General features: G+C 41.0%; 2 protein-coding genes across 2 annotated transcripts in view; both read right to left on the bottom strand.

Annotated features, from left to right (window-relative positions):
- Window positions 1-6,967, bottom strand: part of DMC1 (DNA meiotic recombinase 1) — a 36,608-nt gene extending 29,641 nt beyond the window's left edge. Inside the window, exons 1-5 of the mRNA XM_041757129.1 lie at window positions 6,923-6,967; window positions 5,127-5,210; window positions 4,273-4,317; window positions 3,206-3,352; window positions 964-1,046 (exon numbers count right to left, since the gene is read on the bottom strand). Of these exons, the coding sequence (XP_041613063.1) occupies window positions 964-1,046; window positions 3,206-3,352; window positions 4,273-4,317; window positions 5,127-5,177 (326 nt within the window). The 5' untranslated portion in view covers window positions 5,178-5,210; window positions 6,923-6,967. The remainder of the gene's footprint in view (window positions 1-963; window positions 1,047-3,205; window positions 3,353-4,272; window positions 4,318-5,126; window positions 5,211-6,922) is intronic.
- Window positions 6,968-12,782: 5,815 nt separating this feature from the next.
- Window positions 12,783-22,269, bottom strand: part of FAM227A (family with sequence similarity 227 member A) — an 83,853-nt gene continuing 74,366 nt past the window's right edge. Inside the window, exons 16-18 of the mRNA XM_041757495.1 lie at window positions 21,542-21,651; window positions 20,478-20,613; window positions 12,783-14,419 (exon numbers count right to left, since the gene is read on the bottom strand). Of these exons, the coding sequence (XP_041613429.1) occupies window positions 20,543-20,613; window positions 21,542-21,651 (181 nt within the window). The 3' untranslated portion in view covers window positions 12,783-14,419; window positions 20,478-20,542. The remainder of the gene's footprint in view (window positions 14,420-20,477; window positions 20,614-21,541; window positions 21,652-22,269) is intronic.

Here is a 22,269-nt window from a genome sequence, read left to right as displayed (position 1 = left end):
TCATGGTCAATCTTTTTTCATATAAACCTCTAATTACTTCCCTCCCCTTTCATATTATTTTAAGCAGAGACTGGACAATATATCATTTTATCCTAAATATTTCAGTAGTTATCTCTAAAAAAATGAATACTCTTATTTTAAACATAATCATATTATCATTATTACCTGAAAAAGTAGTAATTTTGGGGTACCTGGGTGGCTCAGATGGTTGAGCATCTCTCTGCCTTACATCAGGCTCATAGCTCAGTGGGGAGTCTGCTTCTCTTCTCTCTGCCTCTTTCTGTTTGTATTCCCTTTCTCTCTCTTAAATGAATAAATAATCTTAAAAAAGGTAAGTGTTCAATCTTCCAATTGTCTCATATACATCTTATTTTTTATAGTGTATTTGAATCAGGATCCAAATAAAATCCATATATTGGGGACTAGGTAAAATGTCTTTTAAATCTCTTTTAATTTCTACCTCTTCTCCCTGACTTCATCTTTTTTGATTCCTTGTAATTTATTTGTTGAAGAAATGAAGAAATCGGGTGATTTGTTGTTGAAGGTAGAGCAGACAGAATTTGTTAATGAGTAAGAGCTTCTGATGCTAAAGAGCAAAAAAACCCCACTGAATTTATTTCTTCTAAAATATTCAATCTAACAACTGATTTTTAAGTAAAAGCAAAAGTGAAATGGAATTTCCTTTATCAACAAGAAGAAAAGGAAATGAAAAGTTAAACTGATTTTCAAGATGGTTTTAAAAATACAGGCTGATTCAGAAAACTACTTATATTTTGGGTCTGAATTTCTTATAAGAAATTTAATCTTGCTTCTACAAATCATCTGGAATTTGTTTGCTTTAGTAGTCTTTCAGGAAAAAAAAAGCTACTTCAGAAAAAGAAGCTATTTCTAACAAACTCAAGAAAAAAGATACAGCATTCCAAAGATTGTGTCTAGTGGTTGTAAAAGATACAAGATACACACTCAAATTCCTGGCTCCCAGTGGTGATATGGAAAACCATCTTTCTCTTCTCACTATACTCAAAGGCAGTCAAGAATCCTGGTTCCTACAGAAAGACAAAAGGAAAGGTTCAAAAGGGTATAAGATGATGATGTTAATTTCAAATGCTGCCCAAAACTCTCTACTTAATTATCAGGGTCATCATTTGATATGAACTACAATTCATTTATTTATCTTTGAAAGCAGCACAAGATCATGGTTAAAAAAACAGGTGCTGGAACTGCCCTATGTAGGTTCAAAATATGTCTCTAATACTTACTAGTTGTGTAATTTAGGGTAAACTACTTAATCTTGCTGTACTCCAACTTATTTTTGGGGTCAAATCAGGATAAGAACAGTGTCTCTCTCATAGGGTAGCTGTAAAATTTAAATGAGGTATATTTATTGCACAAAGCAGAATGGTATTTTACTAAATGATTCCATTGACCAGCATCATTTCCCCCTAGCTCTGGAAATTTCAAGGAGCACAGAAATTCACTATTCATGAGACAATATCTGTCAGCAGTAGAAATGCTACTTATTTGCCAAATCAATGAGCTGTAGTGATGCAGTAGTGTAACTAGTGAGAACAGGGCTTGATGTGCTCTAATGATATGGTCTAATGTATTTCTGTTCTTGTTTCATAGGACAGTGGTTCTCAAACTTTGGAGAACTTGACAGGAGGTTTAAAAAGCCCAAACCGGGGTACCTGGGTGGCTCAGTCAGTTGAGTCTCTGACTCGTGATTTCAGTTCAGGTCATGAGATCAAGCCCCATGTAGGGCTGTGTGCTGAGCGTGGAGCCTACTTCGGGTTCTCTCTCTCCCTCGCCCTCTGCCCCTCCCCCACCCTGTAAAATAAGTAAATAAAATGTTTAAACTCACAACTCTTAAAAAAAAAAAAAAAAAACAGGCCCTATCCTATTTCAACAAGTCTGGGCGTATATCTTCATTATTAGCTGCTCCAGGTCATTGATACGCACTAATGTTTGGAACCACTATATTACTAAATTAACTTCCTTTCTCTCTCTGTCTCTCTCTCCCTCACTCCACCCCTTCCCTCCTTCCCTCCCTCCCTCCTTCTATCTCTCAATCTCTTTCTAAGAATAAACAGCTTTAGTTAAGAAAGGATGCAGATTCTGGGTTCACTAGTATATGCTTGAGAAGGAGAGGGATTCTTTTCTTTGATAATGGGATTTAGTTTACAAGGAAAATAGAGTAATGCTTATGAACTCTAAAGTGGCAGTTTTAAAAACTCTGGGTACTGCTCTAGGGCAGTTGTAGAATTGACCTGTGAATATACCGCCCGAGTTTACTCAGAAGTTAGGGCAACTGAGCTGGGTTCAGAAGAGTTCAGTTAGGTTGTCTTCAAGTTCAGGACCACACTGCCACTGTCATCACTGTCACACTTCAACTGCCTCTGAGGAAGGAAACCAAATGGCTGTCCATGAAGAACCTTCTAGGAGTTGCTGGGAATAAGACCCTCACACACATATGTAAATATGGAAAGCTTTGTTCTGCAAAAGGAGAGACTTGGTGACTTTCTTTCCGCACATTCTTGTTACCAGAGCTAGTGCCTCCACTGGCCTCCAAAAGTTCAACACAAAAGCTAGGGTCAAAGGCATATGTTTTTGCTTGGAGCCTCTTAGCTGCATGGGCCTCTCATAGTCTGTGGGCCAGCTCCAAGGTATGAGTTCAGCTCAGCTGCAGTTCATTTGCCTCAGTGAGCATATTCTTGGTCATATTTATCTCAATTGTATACGTGTAGACCACACTGTTAGTCTTTTTCTAACCCAACGTTCCCTTACCAATTGACCTATACCATGAGAGTACAACTTCTTTGGTGCTGAGTGCTTTGCAACAACCAAAGATACAATATTTGAGAAGACAAAGCAAAAATAAGGAGGAGTTAAGGCATAGAAACATAAAGGGAGAAAAATTAATATAAAAGGAGATCCAAAAAAAAGGCTTGGTAGAAATGATTATCTTTATAGTATTCAAGTCTCTTTAACTCTTGTCTCAATCTGTCAAAAATTAATTGTTGTTGCTTTGAAACTGAAGGGATCAAAAGTTAACATGAGGAGTATAATAGATTGTGATCCATAGAAATTCAGGGTTCCCTCAGTAGTTTCTAGTATTTGTGAGGAGTTTCTGGTGTTCAATGAGAAAGGCTACAGAGACTCCCAGGGCCCTTCTAAGCTAAAACAACAAAGAATTGATTTTGCTTACAATAAGTTTGTTGGCTGCCTCTTTAATCTTGTCCACTTTTGCTTCTGAGAGCCCTTTGACATTGCATAGTGCTCTTCTTGTTGTCATTTGTATCCCTTTGATGGTACAGATTCCTACTGACTTCAGTTTCTTAATGTCAGCCACATTCTGTAAATAAAAGAATGGGTGCAGCAGATTGATAAAATGCCAGCCTGCAAGTCTCCCATACGATCTCATGTGCTTTTGTGTCCATCTCCTTCTACCACGATGCCAATTTTATACAAGCAGCCAGGTGGAACCCACCCACCATGTAGCCAAATGTTCTGGAAATATCTGAGTAGAACATACCCAGCATGCTGCCAAATGTTCTGGCTGTGCCCTGATTTCCCAAGAATGTTAGTGAGACCATGGCAATGTAACAAGGAATTCAAAAGAAAAGTCTGTTGGTAGAAAAGCTAGCAAATTTATCACACATTCGCCCCCTCGGTTCAGCTCTTTCCTTCTAGAGAACTTCATTATGAATATGGTTTTTTTTAATTAATTTTTTTTCTTCTACCCTTGGGAAATGCAAATAACTACATTACCAAAGGGCCAGGATTTTCTCTTGCTCCTATTTTCTAAATCCAACTGAAAGAAATTAAATGTGAGGGCTCCAAAAGATAATGTCAGAGAAGCTTTACTATCAATGAACTGCTGTTGAATTCATCTTGTTACTCAAAGTCTGATTTTGGTCAACATCATTTACTCTAATCACCTGCCAAGGAACTGAATTTTCTGTTGAAAACAGTGGTAGGTAGCCCTGAACACCTCTAGTCGGACCAGTGGTTCTCAACTGGGGGCAGTTTTGCCCCCTTGGGTCATATGACAATGTCTAGAGAAATTTTTGGTTGTCATAACTAAAAGGGGTGCTATCAGCATAAAGTGAGTGGTCAGGAGCCAGGGATGCTACTAAATACCTTACAAATGCACCCCCACACACACAACTAAGAATTGCCCAGTCCCAAATGTCAATAGGGTCAAGGATGAGAAACCCTGAATTGAACAATTTCACACTGAAAACTTACATTGAAAATTGAAAAAATACTTACGATTCCATGTTTTTGTAACAGGTCAATGTCTTGAAACAAAGATTCCTGAAGGGGATGCAACAGAAAATAAAAAGTGGAACTTTGATTCTTCATTATCCAATTGTATCATATCTTTTAAAGGGTTGATTCAATATTATGAGTTGCTCCAAAATGCCTCAAATTCCACTTCTCTAGATAGATCGAGGTAGGATCAATAATGTGTTTTTCAAACACATTATTATATATTTAGAAGATGCACCAACCCTGAAAGGGCTGGGAAGCCCAATATTTTTGTCATGTCCTGTCCAGATTTTTAAGACCTTAACCCAAAGGAATGGAACAACATTTAACTTATTTTATTTTTTTAAAGATTTATTTATTTATTGGAGAGAGAGAGAGAGAGGCAGGCAGAGGCAGAGGAAGAGGGAGAGAGAAACTCCACCGGACTCTATGTTGAGTCTGGAACCTGACGTGAGACTTGATCTCACTAACCTGAGATCAGATCTAAGCCAAAAACAAAAGAGTTGAATGTTTAACGACTACACCACCCAGACGCCCCTTTTAAAATATGTTTTCTCAACTTTCTGCCCCACCAGACCTTGAACTCCTTCCTCTGCTATTTGGTACCAGCCTGCAGAGTTACCATCATGGTGGTACCAGTTGTTAGGTTATTAAAATACTTTCATGCTTAGTTGCTAAATAGCTAATCTTAACACCCTTTGCCAAACAAGTTGTTACATATTTGTAATATTGCCTCTCTCTAGAACTATGCTTTCTTTCCATCTCTGTTTCTAAAAATAATAGCTCGCAGAGAAGGAACTTCATTTTTGTGGAATGACTGAATGTCTACCCATGTTTCAAAATTCTAGCCATACTTCTTCATCTTGGAATCCTGGTTCTTCCAACACAACTTGATCCTCCTTCATCTTGAAAGGTGAGCAGCAGAAAAACAATCAGTTCTGGGGAAAATAAGAAATATTATCTAAAAAGTAGTTCATATAAAAGTAGTTCATATCTAAAAACTATCTAAAAAGTAGATCATATAGTACAAAAATCCTTTGCCCAGAGATCTTGATTTCATTTCAAAGTCACCAAAGACCAAAAGAGCTATAAGAGATATATTTAGTTTAGAATGATTTAGTATCTTCTTTTTGCTGGGCACCTGACATTGTTTCTTTTGTGGGTATATGTATGTGAAGGTAGGGGGCTTAGTTTCTACTCCCTTTTCTGAAAATTGGTCACCTTTTCTCAACTTTTGATTTTCTTTCTTTTTTTTTTTCATTTTTTTATTTATTCACAGGAGATACAGAAAGAGGGAGAAGCAGGCTCTATGCAGAGAGCCCAATGGGGGAATCCATCCCGGTACTCGGGGATCACACCCTGAGCCAAAGGCAGACACTCAACCACTGAGCCACCGAGGCGTCCCTCAGCTTTTGATTTTCTACAGCACAAATATGACTGTCTGATAATATCTTTTTTGTTGTCTTGGAATGCTATTTAGTATTGCTTATTGCTGTTTCACCTTTCACGTTTATGTTAACAATGCCCGGCGAACTTTGACCTCATGTCATTCTTCCTGTATCTTCCCTGGCTCCTAGAACTTAATCTACCCTCAATCAATAGATTTTTTTTTTGTCATATATGATGAATGCCTTCCTGCCTCCTAATTATGAATGGGCTCCCTTGCAACATATCCCTTTGTTTCATAAAACACAAGATCTATTTTATTTTATAGTATTTACTGGTCTCAAGAATTTTTTTAAGATTGAAAATTATGATAGATACCCAATATTAGGATAACGTGAGAACCTAGAGGCAGATAAATGGAGTCTTTAACACCGTACTAGTTGTTAAGATCTCAGGAATCTACAAGGCATGATTGTAGAATATTGTTTATTGCATTGTCTTTCTTCCTACCAAAGTTGCAATTGGGGCCCGGCAGGAGTGCAAAAAAATACTAAGGTAGAGATATGATTGCTACCACCTAAAATCATTAAACGGCAAATATCTGAGGTAAAGAGGAGACCATGGAATGGGGTCTTCGGGGATACTGTCCCCCACATAGGTAATCATAAATAGGACTACCCCAAATTCAACATTGACCGTCCTCACTAAAAAAAATAAAAATAAAAATAAAATCGTTCGTTTCCCTCGCCTTGATAAAACGAAAAGATAGTTCTCTTTCTCAAGTAGCCACGATGGACGGAAGGGCTCCCCGACACCACGGTCTCCCCGGACACCAGGCGTCACCGCTGCGGAGCGTTGGTCCACGTCCCCTCCGCGCAGCCACTGGCATCTTCCCATCACCCGACTCCCTCCAACGAGGCAGAGGAGGCCACGTTAAGACTTAGGTCAGACCTGCTTTAGAATAATGCTGCTAGAAATCCCTGGAGATGACGGAGATTTCCCCTCGGGGGTGGGCGCGGGACGCACAGCCACGAGCCCAGGGCCCCGCGACGACCGTGAAGCACCACCAGAGAAAGGAACCCTTCGGTTTCCCCTCACGTTCTTCACACGCTTGCTCTTTTTTGCCACAAACCCCGCTCGTACCCACACTCTCAACTCAGGTTTTCAAGGTGACTCCCTTCTGTCCCCTGCCCGGGATTCCCGGTCCTCAGGGATTCTGACTCGGAACCAGAACGCGGAGACTGGAAGCCCAGGGGACACTGACCGGGAGGTTTGGCGCCAACCGACGAGAGCTTCAGCTCGTGTCCAGCGTGGGCGGGGCCGGGCGAGGACACAGGGGCGGGGCCACGGTGGGCGGGGCGGGGGCGGGGCGGAGAGCGAGGGGCGTGTCCACCGCCGGCGCGGGACAGGCTGGGGCGAACGAGAGGGCGGGCCGGCCGTGGGCGGAGAGCAGGAGGGGCGGGCCGCGGTGGGCGGGGCCCAGGGTGGGGGAGGAAGAGCTGGGAGCCGGTCTCCGGGAGCCTCTGGGGCGGCTCCGTGGGGTCAGGGAGAGAGTCTGAGGCGGAGGACACCCGCTGAGGAGAGGGGCTCGGATGAGGGGGGAGTGTGGGGGCCTCCCTTGAGCTGAGGGAGACGCTGAAGTCAGGGAGAAGACTCCAAAGTGGGCGCACGGAGACGCGTGGGAATTCGGGGGCACGGAGGTGGGCGCTGAGGTGAACCCGGGCTGCTGTGAGAATGAAGGTCCTGAGGTGCGGGTTGTTCCGAAATGGACAGAGGCCGCTAGGAAAGGGTCATGAGGTGGAAAACCAAGGTGGAGCGGGCGCCCGATGGAGGTGGCTGACGTGGCGGCAGGTGCCGCCCAAGATGCTTATCTTGTTGAGGTGGGGAGACCCTCGGGTCAGGAGGTCGAATATGGGGTCTTCACGGATACCTCAGCGTTCCTAATTTCTCTCTCATGCCGTCAGCAGCTGTCTAGTCTGTGAGGCACCCCGGGCCCATTCAGGATGGAGAGTAATTTTTCTGCGTCTTAACTTGAAATTTTAAATAGACAACAGAAGCCAAACATATTTTGGTCCAGCTTTTAAATAGAAATTTTGGGCCCGCCTTCTTGCCAGCACAGCCGGCTCTGGCAGCATCATCTTGCTCCCCTTAAATGGAGACTGTCTGTTGACAAGAGTCATGAAACATTTGAAAGAGCATCTGTTGAGGTGGAGGCTATGATGAGTATCTGTGCAAACAGTTCTTTGAGTTCAAGACCTAGTACAGGACGACCCTTTTTCTTCAGTGTCTGAATCATTTTGCTGGAATAAATAGAAAAAAAATTTTCCCACAATAACATTTGGCATTTTGTAGGACATTTTTTCCCCTTCAGAGTGGATTGTTTAAAGTGCCAACAAATAACTACTGTAGCTCCTTCAAAATCTTATTTTCCAGAAACATAGCCTGTCCTTCGTGTTAAACGGAAATCAGGGCCCAGTCTGGGGATGAACTGGATAGAGATGATAGGCTTTCACGTCAAAACCTCATTTAATATAATTGTAGTGACTTCTGAGCAACTTGTTAGGTGAGGACATCAAGTGTATGGAAGAGCTGCAAAGAGCACAGCAAGATGATTTAGGGAAATATAACATATGTAGTTTGGTGTAGTGACAGCTGGGAGAGAGAAATGTTCATAATATTTGAAGGTTGTGTGCACTACACTTAAAAGAAAGAAACAGAAATGAGCTTGGTAATGACAAATTCATAAAATGAGGATAAAAATCCTGTTTGGATATGATATTGATGGTCATATACAACTCAAAAACATTTTTTTAACCAAAAACTGGGGGTAGTTAAAAAGTATATTTGCAGACGTTTCCACTCAAATCAGGACAAAAAAAAAAGAACTAGGTTTTTTTATCATATAAAAATTCTGAATATGATGACAGAGATATTTCAAATCAGTGGGGAAATGATGAATTCAGTGAATGGTGTTGGAGCAACTAGTAGCCATCTGGAAGAAAAATAAAATTGGAACCAATATTTCACACCTTATACCAAGATAAATTCCAGATGGATCAAGGAATTAAATCTAAATGTAATAATACAAGTGCTAGAAGAAAATGAGACAATCTTTTATTATCCTAGAATAGAAAAAAATATTTTAAAATATGATACAAAACTCAGAAGCCATAAAAGACTTATTAAAACGACTACATTTTAAAAAGTTGTGTTGTAAAACCTATTTTCCTATTTTAGATATAGAGTATGGGGAGCCAGAGTTTTGTATCAATTAGTAACTAAATAGTAATTATGTCAAGTAGCTTTCCCAATTTTTCAAATCCTTCAGTGAGTCCACAATTCTCTACAAAATTTTAAAAATCTGTGTCATTTTTATGGTATTCAAAAAACAACAACGAAACCAGGCAGTGGGATTACCTGAATTTTAAATCATTACACTTTACTGCCCCTCTGTGGACAACTGACTTATAATCAAATAAAGGCCTATGATCCCATTGTCTGCAGTTGGGTTTCTTCAAATTGGTGCCTGTGAATATATATTCTTGGAGTTTCAAGAACTCAAATACGAGAAATGATTTAGAACTAAGCTTTCCAAATTTGAAAGACCTCCAACTTCAGCACATAACTGCCCTGAGGCATGCCCCTGACAGGTTATTTAACCAACATTTATTAAACACGGCCTGATCCCAGCTCTCTGCTGGATAAGATGAAGACAGGTCTCTGCCCTTCAGGAGCCAGGAGTCTAGTAGGGGAGATAGATATTGAAACAGATAATCCCACACAGGGTAAGGTAAGGCTTATTATGCATGCAGTTAGGTAACAGGTAGACCTCTCACTGTGGGACCTTCATGGAGATGGTGACCCTTAATGTGGGGCTGGGAGAGCAAGTAAGGATTTGCCAGAAAGGCAGAGGCAACAGAGAGGCTTATTTAGGTAACAGCGAGTGGTTCTGCTGGGGTGGAAGGTGCTAGAGAGAAAGCAGCTCTCAGAAGCAAAGGGGAGAAGCTAAAGGCAACATCTGAGGACAACCAACATTTACAGCACTTCCTCCTTTCCACATATTAACATAATCACTTGTTACAAGGACATCTTGAAGTAGGAACTATTATTTCCCCTATTTTCAGATGAGGTAACTGAGGCACCACAAGGTTAAGTAACTTGCTCAAGATTCACAGTCTGGCTTCAGCATCCATGCTCTTAACCAATATACTAAACCAGTACATGGCAGGCTCTGTATATTCATATATGATTTTATTTTCTGTTTATAGAAGTATGGTTTCAGCATGCATGAGTAGCAACTAAACCAGGCTTACATAGTACAGATCAGCCAGTTATTAGCTGTGTCGTCTTGGGAGAAATTTATTTAACATCTGTGCGTCAATTTCTTCATCTGAAAACTAATAATAATAATAATAATAATAATACTGAGTTGTGAGAATTAAATGGGTTCATACACTTGGAAGTATTTGGGCTGCTGTGTGAACAATGGGTTGAAGGAGGCAAGAGAGAGGCCAGGGAGAAAACTATGTAAGTCAAAGCTAGGGGTGGCTTCAGCCAAGAAAGGCCTCTTGAAAACAGGGAAAATTGTACCTCACTTACAGAGCTATAGTGAAAAGGCAATAAAATAATGTGGAAATATGCTTATAAGTGTTTAGTTCAGAGTGCCTGCCTGGCTGGCTCAGTTGGTGGAGCAAGCAACATTTGATCTCAGGGTTGTGATTTTGAGCTCCACATTGGGTGTAGAGATTACTTAAAAATAAACTCTTAGGGACACTGGATGGCTCAGCCGTCAAACGTCTGCTTTGGGCTCAGGGTGTGATCCTGGAATTCCAGGATCGAGTTCTACATCGGGCTCCCTGCATGGAGACTGCTTCTCCCTCTGCCTGTGTCTCTGCCTGTCTCTGTCTCTTATGAATAAAATCTTTAAAAAAACAAAATAAAATAAAATCTTTTAAAAAGTATTTAGTTCATAGTAAATATTTTGAATTATTTTATTATGGATAATTTCTAATATATACAAAGGTAAAATAATATAATATTTCCACCACCTAGCTTCAACAAGTTTCAACACATGGTCAATCTTATTTCACTTAAGCCTCTATTTGCTTACTCCCTCTCATATTATTTTGAAGTGAATTCCATACATCATATCATTTCATCTATGAATATTTCAATATGTATCTCTAAAAGATCAGGACTTTAAAAACAACATAACCATAATGTCCTTAGCACACCTAAAAATTAGTAACTTTTAATATCAAATATATAGGTAGCATTCAAATATTAAATTCTCATCAATGCCATATATTTTTTAAAGTTTGTTTCAACCAGGATGAAAAAATGTCAACACATTGCAACTCACTGATGCCTTTTGACCTTCTTTTGAAAAATCTATAGATTTCCTTTTTCCTTTGTGACTTTTTTTTTTAAAGAGTAATTTTTTTAAATGGAGTTTTTCCAGAGCCTGAATTTTGCTGATTGCATTCCCCTGATGTCATATGCTCCTCTGTCCTCTGTATTTCAGAGGACAGCTACTATTACAGTAGTTGGATGTAAAGTGTAGATCAGATCCAGGTTCGGTTATTTGGTAATGACTATTTTGTAGGTGGTCTACCATTAAGAGGCGTTTAATGGCTTTTTATCTTTTGGGGATGTTAGCAGCTGTTGATGATCAACCTAGATTGCTAATTCATTAGGGGTCACAAAATGGTAATTTTTAAATTCTATTGTTGCTTTTTATTTTATTAAGTGGAATACTTCTAAAAAAGAAACTTCCCCTCATCTACTGTTTAGTTACCTGGTAATACAGTTTGGATGGAAATGGCATGATAAATGCTTATTTTTTACCCCTTTATTTACCAGTTTTCAGAATAATGAACTGGTTATCTAGTATCTTTCTTTCTTTTTTTAAAGATTTTATTTATTTATTAATGAGAGACACAGAGAGAGAGGCAGAGACATAGACGGAGAAGCAGGCTCCCCAAGAGGAGCCCAATGTGGGACTAGATCCCAGAATCCGGGATCACGACCTGAGCCGAAGGCAGATGCTCAACCACTGAGCCACCCAGGCACCCTATCTAGTATTTTTCAATGGTGACCAATTAATCTTTTTAAAGCAACAATATGAATATCTAAGTGAAAATGTATTTGATGTGCTTTGATCCATGGCAATTTTTATTACTACAGTGCTTAAATTGTCCCAACTTTTTTTTTTTTCAGGTAGGCTCCATGCCCAATGTGGGGTTTATTTTATTTTTTATTTTTTTTTAAATTTTTAATTTATTTATGATAGTCACAGAGAGAGAGAGAGAGAGAGAGGCAGAGACACAGGTAGAGGGAGAAGCAGGCTCCATGCACCGGGAGCCCGATGTGGGATTCGATCCCGGGTCTCCAGGATCGCGCCCTGGGCCAAAGGCAGGCGCCAAACCGCTGCGCCACCCAGGGATCCCTATTTTATTTTTTAAAAGATTTTATTTATTTATTCATGAGAGGCACAGAGAGAGAGAGGCAGAGACATAGGCAGAGGGAGAAGCAGGCTCTATGCAGGGAGCCCGATGTGGGACTCCATCCGGGGACTCCAGGACCACGCCCTGGACCAAAGGCAGGCACTAAACTGCTGAGCCACCCAGGGATCCCCAATTATCCCATCTGTAGCCAATGAGATCCTAAGTTGGTTCCTGACTTTTTCTGACAAGACTCTTCATCTTTGGTAGCTTCTTTGTTGTCTAGTGTAACAAGATGTTGTGTGTTCATCTCATGATTTCCCTGCCCTAGACCAGGAACTAGACATTTCTTCAAGGATCCCTGGATCCCTTTAGGGCAAAGAGTATTTCAAAACCACAATTCTGGGGTATTGCTACTGCAGACTTTATTTCTAGGTCATTTCGATGGAAAGAATTAGGAAATAGGTTTTTATTTCTGTTTTAAATAGCTTGAGGTATAAGTGACACACTAGTGCACATACTTAAAATGTGTCTACACCTGAGAACCTTTCACCACAATGAAGAGAGTAAACATATCCATCACCCCAAAAGTTTCTTCAGGCTTCTTTGTAACCCCTTCTATTATCTCTCCCCTCCCCTCTGTAAATACCCCTCCTCTCAGTTATTCAGGCAACTGTTTTTAAACATAAGATACAACCTTAATTCATTATCAGTTCAAAATCTCTTCTAGTTTAACATCTGAATTTCCCTTCTCTGATGCTGAGAATACTGGTTCTCAGCAACACTGGGAATGACAGAATTGGAGTATTACACAATTACTCATTTGTTTTATTCATTACAGTAAATGCTTCTTAAATGTTAGTTCCCTGCAATGCTCTACCCCTTCCCCTTATGAAGGGCGAAGAATTCTTCACCATAATTTTCCCTTCTAGTATTTACAAAGAACAGAGACAGGTCTTTTCATCTTGAACTTCTTGAGAGGCCTTTGGTTAGGAGTCCTCATTAATTTCTGGAAGGGGTCTGTGCAGAGATGATCTTGGCCTCAAGATATACAAAGGAGTGTCCTGAAAGACAGCAATGTAGTTTGGCCTGGGTCCAGAAAACCAGGAGATCTTCATCTGGGTGGGGGCTTGTAGAGACAGACAGGTTGACAGGCGATTATATCCACTATGGTAGGGTATGGTAGGTATGGAGGGGTATGAGAGGCTGTGGAGTGCGTAGGAGGGGTCCATGTGCCAACTTTGCTCCTGCTGTTCAGGGAAAGAAGAGGATGTCTATGTGGGGTCCTGAAGAGAAGCAGGAATGAGTGATGCTGGGACTTAATAGTGAAGAGGGAGAAGGGATTTTCAGGTACAGAAGCAGCAACAGGCAAAAGGCCCAGAAATAGAAGAGAGTATGGCTCCTTAGATAAACTGTAAATAAAGGGCTAACTGTAATTTGAGTAGTGAGAAGGAAGGTGTGAGAAAGTTCTGGTTATCTTCTATGCCGCCTTGTACATGGCAAGTGCTCCATATGTCCAGGTTTCACGAGAAGTACATATTTATTAACAGCAATGACAACAATAGCTGGTAGCAATGACCAAGTGAAGTATCCTGTGCCAGGAACTTTGAATAAATGATCTCATTTAATGATCACAACACTACTGCTAGGCAGGCATTCTCTTTTTGCACCCAAGAAAACAAGTTCAGAAAAGATCAAACCACACAACTACTAGGCCTAAAGTTATACATCTACTATGAGTCAGGGTAGAGATTCATGGTAGAGAATAGACATCTGGAGGGCTTGCTCAACTCCTCCAAGCCCCGCAATCCTCCCAGGAGAAATGGAGGTAGTAATACTCACCTCGTGGGGAGCCATGACGGGGGTTAACCAAGATAATGACTAAGCAGGACTTAACAGAGTACTCAGCACATTGTTAAGTACTCAGTAAACATCTCCTATGATTATGTTAGTGTGTTATATAATAATTTTATATATTCCATAGTATTACGACTAACAAGTGAATGAACGAATTAGTAAATTAATGCATGAGTGAATGAAGTCATTTAACTTCAATTTAAATCCTGACTTTGGCCAAGGGTAGAGGTGAACTTTAATATTCTTTGTCCTGTGGACTGGGAATGACTAAATGTGTTGTGGTATTGTTATTTTGTTTGTTTTATTGTTTTTGTTTTAGATAAAACCCAACAACATGGGCAGGCTTCAGCCAAAAGTTGTCCCAATTCTTGGACAAGGATTCATCCAGGTGAGCTAGAAGGTGAGGGATTAAGGAAGCTGACTTCCTGTTTCTGCGTTGGTTTTGACTTCTTGGGTCCTCTCTGTGGATGAATCATAAAGACACAAACAGAAACAGATTAAAAAGCCAGTGTGATGAAGAGAATGAAGAATTGAGTCCACAGGGTTATGTAAACAACCTAGAAATCAACCACCCAGAGTGAAACCAGTCAGAAGACTGGGAAATGAAGGTGAAATGGATAGACTATGTAAAGGGGGGAGATTTGTATAACCAAGGGGGAATTTGGAGATAAATTGTGATAAGCACATGAGGGATATAAAAAGGCAAGGAAATAGATTAAAACGAGAGAGATTTAATTATAGGGATAACAAAAAGTTCTACAAGAAAACAAAAGTAACCATAGCATACTCTATGGCTCACAGCAAGTGTATCGATGGCATAACAGTCCTGATTAGTGATCCAAACCAAATCACCACAAAAACACACTGAGACGATGAGATAGCAAGTGTGTGCAGGGACGCCTGGGTGGATCAGCAGTTGAGCATCTGCCTTTGGCTCAGGGCATGATCCCAGGGTCCTGGGATCGAGTCCCACATCGGGCCCCCTGCATGGAGCCTGCTTCTCCCTCTGCCTGTATCTCTGCTTCTCTCTCTCTCTCTCTCTCTCTCTCTCTCTCTATCTCTCTCTGTCTCATGAATAAATAAATAAAATCTTTAAAAAAAAGTGTGTGCAGATTTTTTTTAAAGATTATTTATTTATTTATTTACTTACTTATTTATTTATTCATGAGAGACACAGAGCACAAGAGAGAGAGGCAGAGACACAGGCAGAGGGAGAAGCAGGCTTCATGCAGGGAGCCCGATGCGGGACTCAATCCCGTGTCTCCAGGATCACAGCCCAGGCTGAAGGCAGCGTTAAACTGCTGAGCCACCAGGGCTTCCCAGAAGTGTGTGCAGATTAAAGAAAGCTCAGTCCTCCGTGACTTCCCTGGTGAGAACTCAATGCATAATGCCTAACACTGAAAAATCAAGGACCCAGAGCACCATGGTATTTCAACAGGAATAGGAAAACAAATACCAAAACAATCAGAAAAGAAAGTGGAGGGGTTCTTGGGTGGCTCAGTTGGTTAAGCATCTGCTTTCAGCTCAGGCCCTGTGTCAGGCTCCCTGCTCAGTGGGGAGTCTGCTTCTCCCCCCTGCCCATGCTCACTTGCTCTCTCAAATAAATAAATAAAATCTCTACCCCTCCCAACCCCCAAAAGAAAGAAAGTGGGAAATGTGTTGCTGAGGAATGGAAAAGGGTTCCAGAGAAATGCAATTTTTTTAACAAGTTTTGTTAAATGTTAACTGAACTATTCGCTGATTAATTTAATAAGCACTTATGCTTTTCATAGTTAATCAGTTAATTTTTTTAAAGATTTATTTATTTATTTATTTGAGAGTGCACACAGTGGGGAAGGGCAGAGGGAGAGCAGACACACCGCTGAGTGTGGAGCCCATCAGGGCTGGGTCTCATGACCCTGAGATTATGACCTAAGCTGAAATCAAGTCAGATGCCTAACCAACTGAGCCACCCTGGTGCTCCATTAATTGGTTAATCTAATGGGCACTTATGTATTACTTTGTGTCAGGCACTGTTCTGGGTGCTTTACAAATGTTAACCAATTGAATTCTCATAACAACCTTATGCTGTACATACTATTATCATCCCCATTTTCCAAAGAAGAAACTTGAGACACAGAGAAGTTAAGTGGCTTAAGGTCACAGAGCTGGTAATAGGTGGAGGAACTGGGATTAAAACCCAGGTGATCTGACCCCAGAGCTGCCTCTCTATTTAATTTTTAAAGGATGAGTATGTATTGTTTTAATTCAAATAAGAACAAAAAAAAATTTAAATCAGTGTGATCTTTTAAGAGGATTTATTCCTAACTTTATGGATATAGAGAGGCAAAGTTCTAAAATGTGACCAATTTTGTGTATAAGCAAGGAACTGAAGCAAAATGCTAAACACACATTAATCATTAATTCCTTCACCAAACATTCACTGAATCCTTACTACAAGTGAGCCATAGGAGAAGGTACAAAAAGATTCAATGCTGAATAAGACAAGGTCCTTGAACTTGGGAGACTTACAGAACAGAAAGGGAGACAGACAATTCTATCACTAAAGCAGATCATATTCAGTGGAGCAAGCTTGGAAAAGCACAGCTCAAAGTAGGCAGTCACTAGGGCAGTTTGGGGAGACTTTCTGAAGGAGGAGCCCATGCTGGGCTTTAAGGGTCAGGTAGGAGTCTGTCAGATGAAAAAGTGAGTAAAGCCTGTTTAAGGAAGAGGACAGAGCAATGAGTACTCGTTAAAATGAACTGAAATGATTGCTTTCTTCTTCCATTCTGAAATATTAGAATGTCAGAAACAATAGCATTTATAAATCCCTCTTAACTCAAGAGATTCTGTAGCTCAAACCAGTGGGTGCAAACCATGCTGTTATAATCAGTGGCTGTTTCTTTAATCAAAGAAAAAAAATAAATTGGTAACTTTTCTTCATATTAAGTTACTTCTTTTTTTAAAAAAAGATCTATTTATTTATTCATGAGAGAGAGAGGCAAAGACTTGGGAAGAGAGAAAAGCAGGCCCCCCTGCAGGGAGCCTGATGTAGAACTCAATCCCCAGACCCAGGATCACACCCTGAGCCAAAGGCAGGTGCTCAACCACTGAGCCACCCAGGCGTCCCTTAAGTTTGCTTCTTAAACCTTCTCTTACCTGGGTGGTTCAGCTGGTTAAGCATCTACCTTTGGCTCAGGTCACGGTCCCAGGGTCCTGGGATGAGCCCCACGTCAGCCTCTCTGCTTAGCGGGAAGCCTGCTTTTCCCTCTCCCTCTGCCTGCTCCCCTTGCTTGTGCGTGCGCTCTCTCTCTCTCTCTCTCTCAAATAAATAAAATCTTAAAAAAAAAAAAAAAAAAAAGGCTGTAGCACAGGCCCTAGAGTCTGGCTGCTGGTTTCAAACCCTGGCTCATCTGTCTACCAAAGGCCAGATCCTGGGCAATAGTCACTAAACCTTTCTGGGCCTCAGCTGCCCCAGTTATCAAATGAGGATAACGACACCCCATATCTTACAGGAGTGCTGTGGGGATTAAAGAATACACAGACCATGTTTAGAATGGAGTAGGGACCTGGCGAGCACGACTCTGTTGGGTGTCCTTGCTCAAGGTGATAAAACGAATGAGTAAGTAAAAGTTATAATTAAGAAAAAAATTAATCTGTAATCAAGTTGTAATTTCTTTTTTTTTAAGTTGTAATTTCTTAACATGTTATGTGTTACTTTAAAATACCAAAGTTTGCAGATATACTGAAGATCCATATTTTATGCTACTCAATAGTCCTTTATTTGGGTGACAGAATTTAAAGCAGTGATATTTTTATGGGCTTCTGCAAAGAGCAAGACAACTTCTGCTGTCCTGTCCCCAGAACATGGGAGGATCAGGGCTCTGAGCTCAGGAAAACACCCTGAGTATGTCAGCATCTGATCCTTCACCTGCTAGTCCATCTGCACCTGAAGCCTGCCTCTCCTCCACCCTAGAGCAGTAATCCTGTAAAACTAATGACTAAATGTCTTCTCCAAAAAGGATCTGCTCCAAACCTCCCAGTCCAGAATGGTCCAACGTACAGATGACCCAGGAGGAGCCCAGGCCTTGACTTAAGCAAGCCTCAAGCTGCCTCCTTTGAAAAAACAGGAAAAATAAAATTTACTTCACAGAACTGTTCCTAGACTTGAATGGGACAATGGAATATGCCTAGCACAGGGCAAAGACTACTTCCCTCAATTCCCCCTTTAGTATTTGCAATAGGAGGAGCAGGTTTGCTCTTCTTTGGGCCCTGAAAAGTCTAGAGTCGCCAGTCCTCAGTGACTTCTGAAAGAAGTGTCTGGGGAGACATTTTTGGACCTGGTTGTGCCCTCTCTTAATGTGAAACTCTTGGAGTTTAGAGCCTCTTCCTTGCAGGTAGGAATTTGTGTGTTTTCTGGAGTTTCACCATTTCAGTGCTTGGTGGTGGTTAAGTAGGGTAAGAACTGCCCTAAGAGGTAAGAACTCAGCCAGTCCAGGGCCCAGAAAACCCAGGAGTCCTTCTGGCTGGGCTAGGGCAGTGGTCTCAAACAGGCATGCTCAAAGGTGTTCTGGATAAATGAATGTAAGAAGCTTTAGGAAACAATAATAAATAAAGTGACTATTAATTACTGACAGGTTCTATGCCAGGCTCTTCATATGAGTTATGAGTTAACTATGAGTTATATAACTTATATGAGTTAACTTTTCACATATAACAACCATCCACATCTCTTAGGGCCAAGGAAACGGGCCCAGAGAATGAAGGTATTTGACCTAGAGTCACAGAAGGAGCAGGGCAAAGATTCAAAACCCCAGATCTTTTTAGAGTCAAATCTCCTTTTACTGCTTCATCTGCCATCAGGATTTTTAAAATATTCAGATTTTTAAATTTTTATTTTTTTATTTATGATAGTCACAGAGAGATAGAGAGAGAGGCAGAGACACAGGCAGAGGGAGAAGCAGGCTCCATGCACCGGGAGCCCGACGTGGGATTCGATCCCGGGTCTCCAGGATCGCGCCCTGGGTCAAAGGCAGGTGCCAAACCGCTGCGCCACCCAGGGATCCCTATATTCAGATTTTTAAAATCCACAACTCCCCAAGACTTAGAAAATAAAGTGCTTCGTGGGCATCCCTTCCTGATTTGTCCAGGGATCTCCATGTTCACCTCTCCCGAAACCCCTCACACACTTTCCTGATCCCCTGCCATGCTAATTCCTGCCTCTGAGCCTTTGCCTTTGTTGCTCTGTCCACCAAGAACGCCATCCTCTTGCCTCATCCCTCTCCTTCTGCCTGACAAATACCTTATCTTTTCCAAATTCAGGTCAAGGAATACCACTTCTATAAAGTGTTTCTGGGGGCACCTGGCTGCCTCAGTTGGAAAAACATGTGACTTCCTGATCTTGGGGTTGTGAGTTTGAGTCCCACGTTAGGTGTAGAGATTATTTAAATATATATATTTTTATATAATGAAATATATATTATAATATATAAAATATTATATATTTATAAATAAATATTTATAATATTATAAGTAAAATATAAATACTTATAAAATAATATATTATATATATATATATATTTTTTAAACTAAAGTGTTTCTGCATGGCTCCTAGGGTGACCTCTGTCTAACAGTACCTCCAGAGCTTAGGTGGTTTATTTGTTGAGACAACTGCCTTCTCTCTACCAGACTGTGAGCCCCTTGAAAATGGGGACTGTGTTAACTACTGTTATTTAACCCAGCATCTAGTGCAGGGAACTTCTGAAATCTCTTCTTCTTCTTCTTTTTTTAAAAGATTTTATTTATTTATTTATTTATTTATTTATTTATTTATTTATTTATGGGCAGAGGAAGAGTGAAAGAGAATCTCAAGTGGACTCCATACTGAGCATGGAGCCTGACACAGGGCTCTAGCTCATGACCTTAAGATCATGACCTGAGTCAAAATCAAGAGTTGGATGCTTAACTGACTGAGCCATCCAGGTGCCCCTAAAACCCCTTCTAACCTAGGCTTGCTGCTGTGCAAAACGCAGTGGCTAATGTCTACCTCATATGGCTGTTATGAAGATCAAAATGAGGTGACATTTGTCAGGTCTTTTTTTTTTTTTTTTAAGATTTTATTTATTTATAGAGATACAGAGAGAGAGAGGCAGAGACACAGGCAGAGGGAGAAGCAGGCCCCACGCAGAGAGCCTGACATGGGACTCGATCCAGGGTCTCCAGGATCACGCCCTTGGCTGCAGGCGGCGCTAAACCGCTGCACCACCAGGGCTGCCCATTTGTCAGGTCTTTAACTTACTTGTTTAGTCTATATCTAAAGCCATTATTATATTGTAGTTTAATATTATTATTTGTAATATTTTAAATAAAATAATGGATATAAGAGTAAATGCATGAATAAATGTAGTGACCAAAACAAAAAAAATCCTCATTCAGCTTAGAAAAAACTATGATGGTATATTTCCCCTATCCTAGGAATTGCTATTTCTGTTTCTTAGTCTCTGGCCACAGTGTCCTTTTTTTCCTGTTGTTTTGCCTTACCTGGTAGAAATATCAAAGCTCCTGGGCTTCTGCAGGAGCTTCCCAGTCCTAGGGGAGAGAATTAGTCAGTGCCTGAGAGTGACAGGGAAGACCAGTCCAACTTCTGTCTTGCTTCTCTTTCCCTCTCCTCCTTTTCCTTCCTGTGGGGGAAATAAAAAACACAACAAAATCGGATCAAAAACTCAGTGTGATTTCTTCAAAGATGTCACTGGAATCTTGATAGATACACAGGCTTGGTGCTGTCTGTGGCCCTCTTTTTCTGTGGCCAAAGGCAGCTTGGAAAACAAGCCAGCACATAGAGGAAAGGAGGGCGGGAGGGAAAAAGAGAGAAAGAGAGAGAGCAAAAACCTAAATATGGCATTGAGCTCTTAGGTCCAACATGCCTGCAGCTGGCCTGTCTGTGGCCTTCCCAGTTATTGAAGCTACTAGATTTTCCTCCTCAAGCTAGTTTGAGCTGGTTTCCTGGCACTTGCAGCAAAAGAGTTCTGACATACAGTTCATAAAGTACAAATGCTTGGCAAAGAAGAAGTACAAAATCACTGGTAGCTCTTACTACCACCATTAATTATAATAAAAATGAGAGTTGGGTGAATAACACATAAAAGTGAGTAAACCTTTATGTGCTCTTTTCCATGTATTAAGAATTCTAGGGGCACCTGGGTGGCTCAGTTGGTTAGGCATCTGACTTCATCTCAGGTCATGATCTCAGGGTCCTAGGACTGAGTCCTGTGTTGGGCATCTCACTCAATGGGAAGTTTGCTGGTCTCTCTCCTCCCATCCTCCCCCTGCTTGTGCTTTCTCTCTCTCTCTCTCTCTCTCAAATAAATAAATAAAATCTTAAAAAAAAAATTCTGACAGGGTTGCCTGGGTGGCTCAATTAGTTAAGCATCTGACTCTTGGTCTCAGCTCAGGTCTTGATCTCAGGGTTGTGAGTTCAAGCTCCATGTTGAGCTCCATACTGGGTGTGGTTTACTTTTTAAAAAAAATACAGTGTTTGTATTTCCACTTTTCCATGGTTTTTGTTAGAACAAACCTTGAAAGAAACGCAGTCTCCCTCTCATGACTTCCTCTAGGTTTCTTGTCAAAGGATTCCTCAAGGAAGGTTGAAGGTTGGATGAACATGTGGTTTGCCTTCTTTTTTTCTAATGCTCTTTGATCAACGTCCTTCACCTCCCTGTGGGGAAATCACAAGGGCACATACAGAAAAATACTTAAGAGTCAGCATGACCTTTTCACTCCTTTTTTTCATATGTAAAGAGAAACAAATATTTACAAACTGATTCATTCAAGAGCAACTGACTAAAACAGAGAGATGACTACATAGCAGAAACAGTCTGGAGCCTGTGCTAGGGGTCATATCAGTCCTTGGGGACACAGAGAGGAAGAAGAAATGGTCCCTGAATTCAGGGAACATATATTCAAATTAGGAGGACAGGAGAAGAAATCAACAATCTAAAAGAAAGCTGAATTTGGAAGATAAGCTGATTTCAAGTTGGGGATCTGTTGCTTACTGTGTGCCTTTAGGCAAATTACTTAACTTCTCCCCGCCAGTGTGGAGAGAAGATAATAGAATCTAGGGTAGGGGTGCCTGGGTGGCACAGTCAGTTAAGCATCTGCCTTCAGCTCAGGTCATGATCCTGGGGTCCTGGGATGGAGCCCTGTAGTGGGCTCCCTGCTCAGTGGGGAGTCTGCTTCTCCTCTGCCCCTCCCCCTGCTCGTGCTGTCTTTCTCCCTCTCTCTCTCTCTCTTTCTGTCAAATTAATTACAAATCTTTTTTAAAAAAAATATTTTA

The sequence above is a fragment of the Vulpes lagopus genome, chromosome 5 (assembly GCF_018345385.1).
Source record: "Vulpes lagopus strain Blue_001 chromosome 5, ASM1834538v1, whole genome shotgun sequence".
NCBI lineage: Eukaryota > Metazoa > Chordata > Mammalia > Carnivora > Canidae > Vulpes > Vulpes lagopus.
The sequence above is the reverse complement of the archived record's forward strand: the minus strand, read 5'-3'. Positions and strand labels throughout refer to the sequence as shown.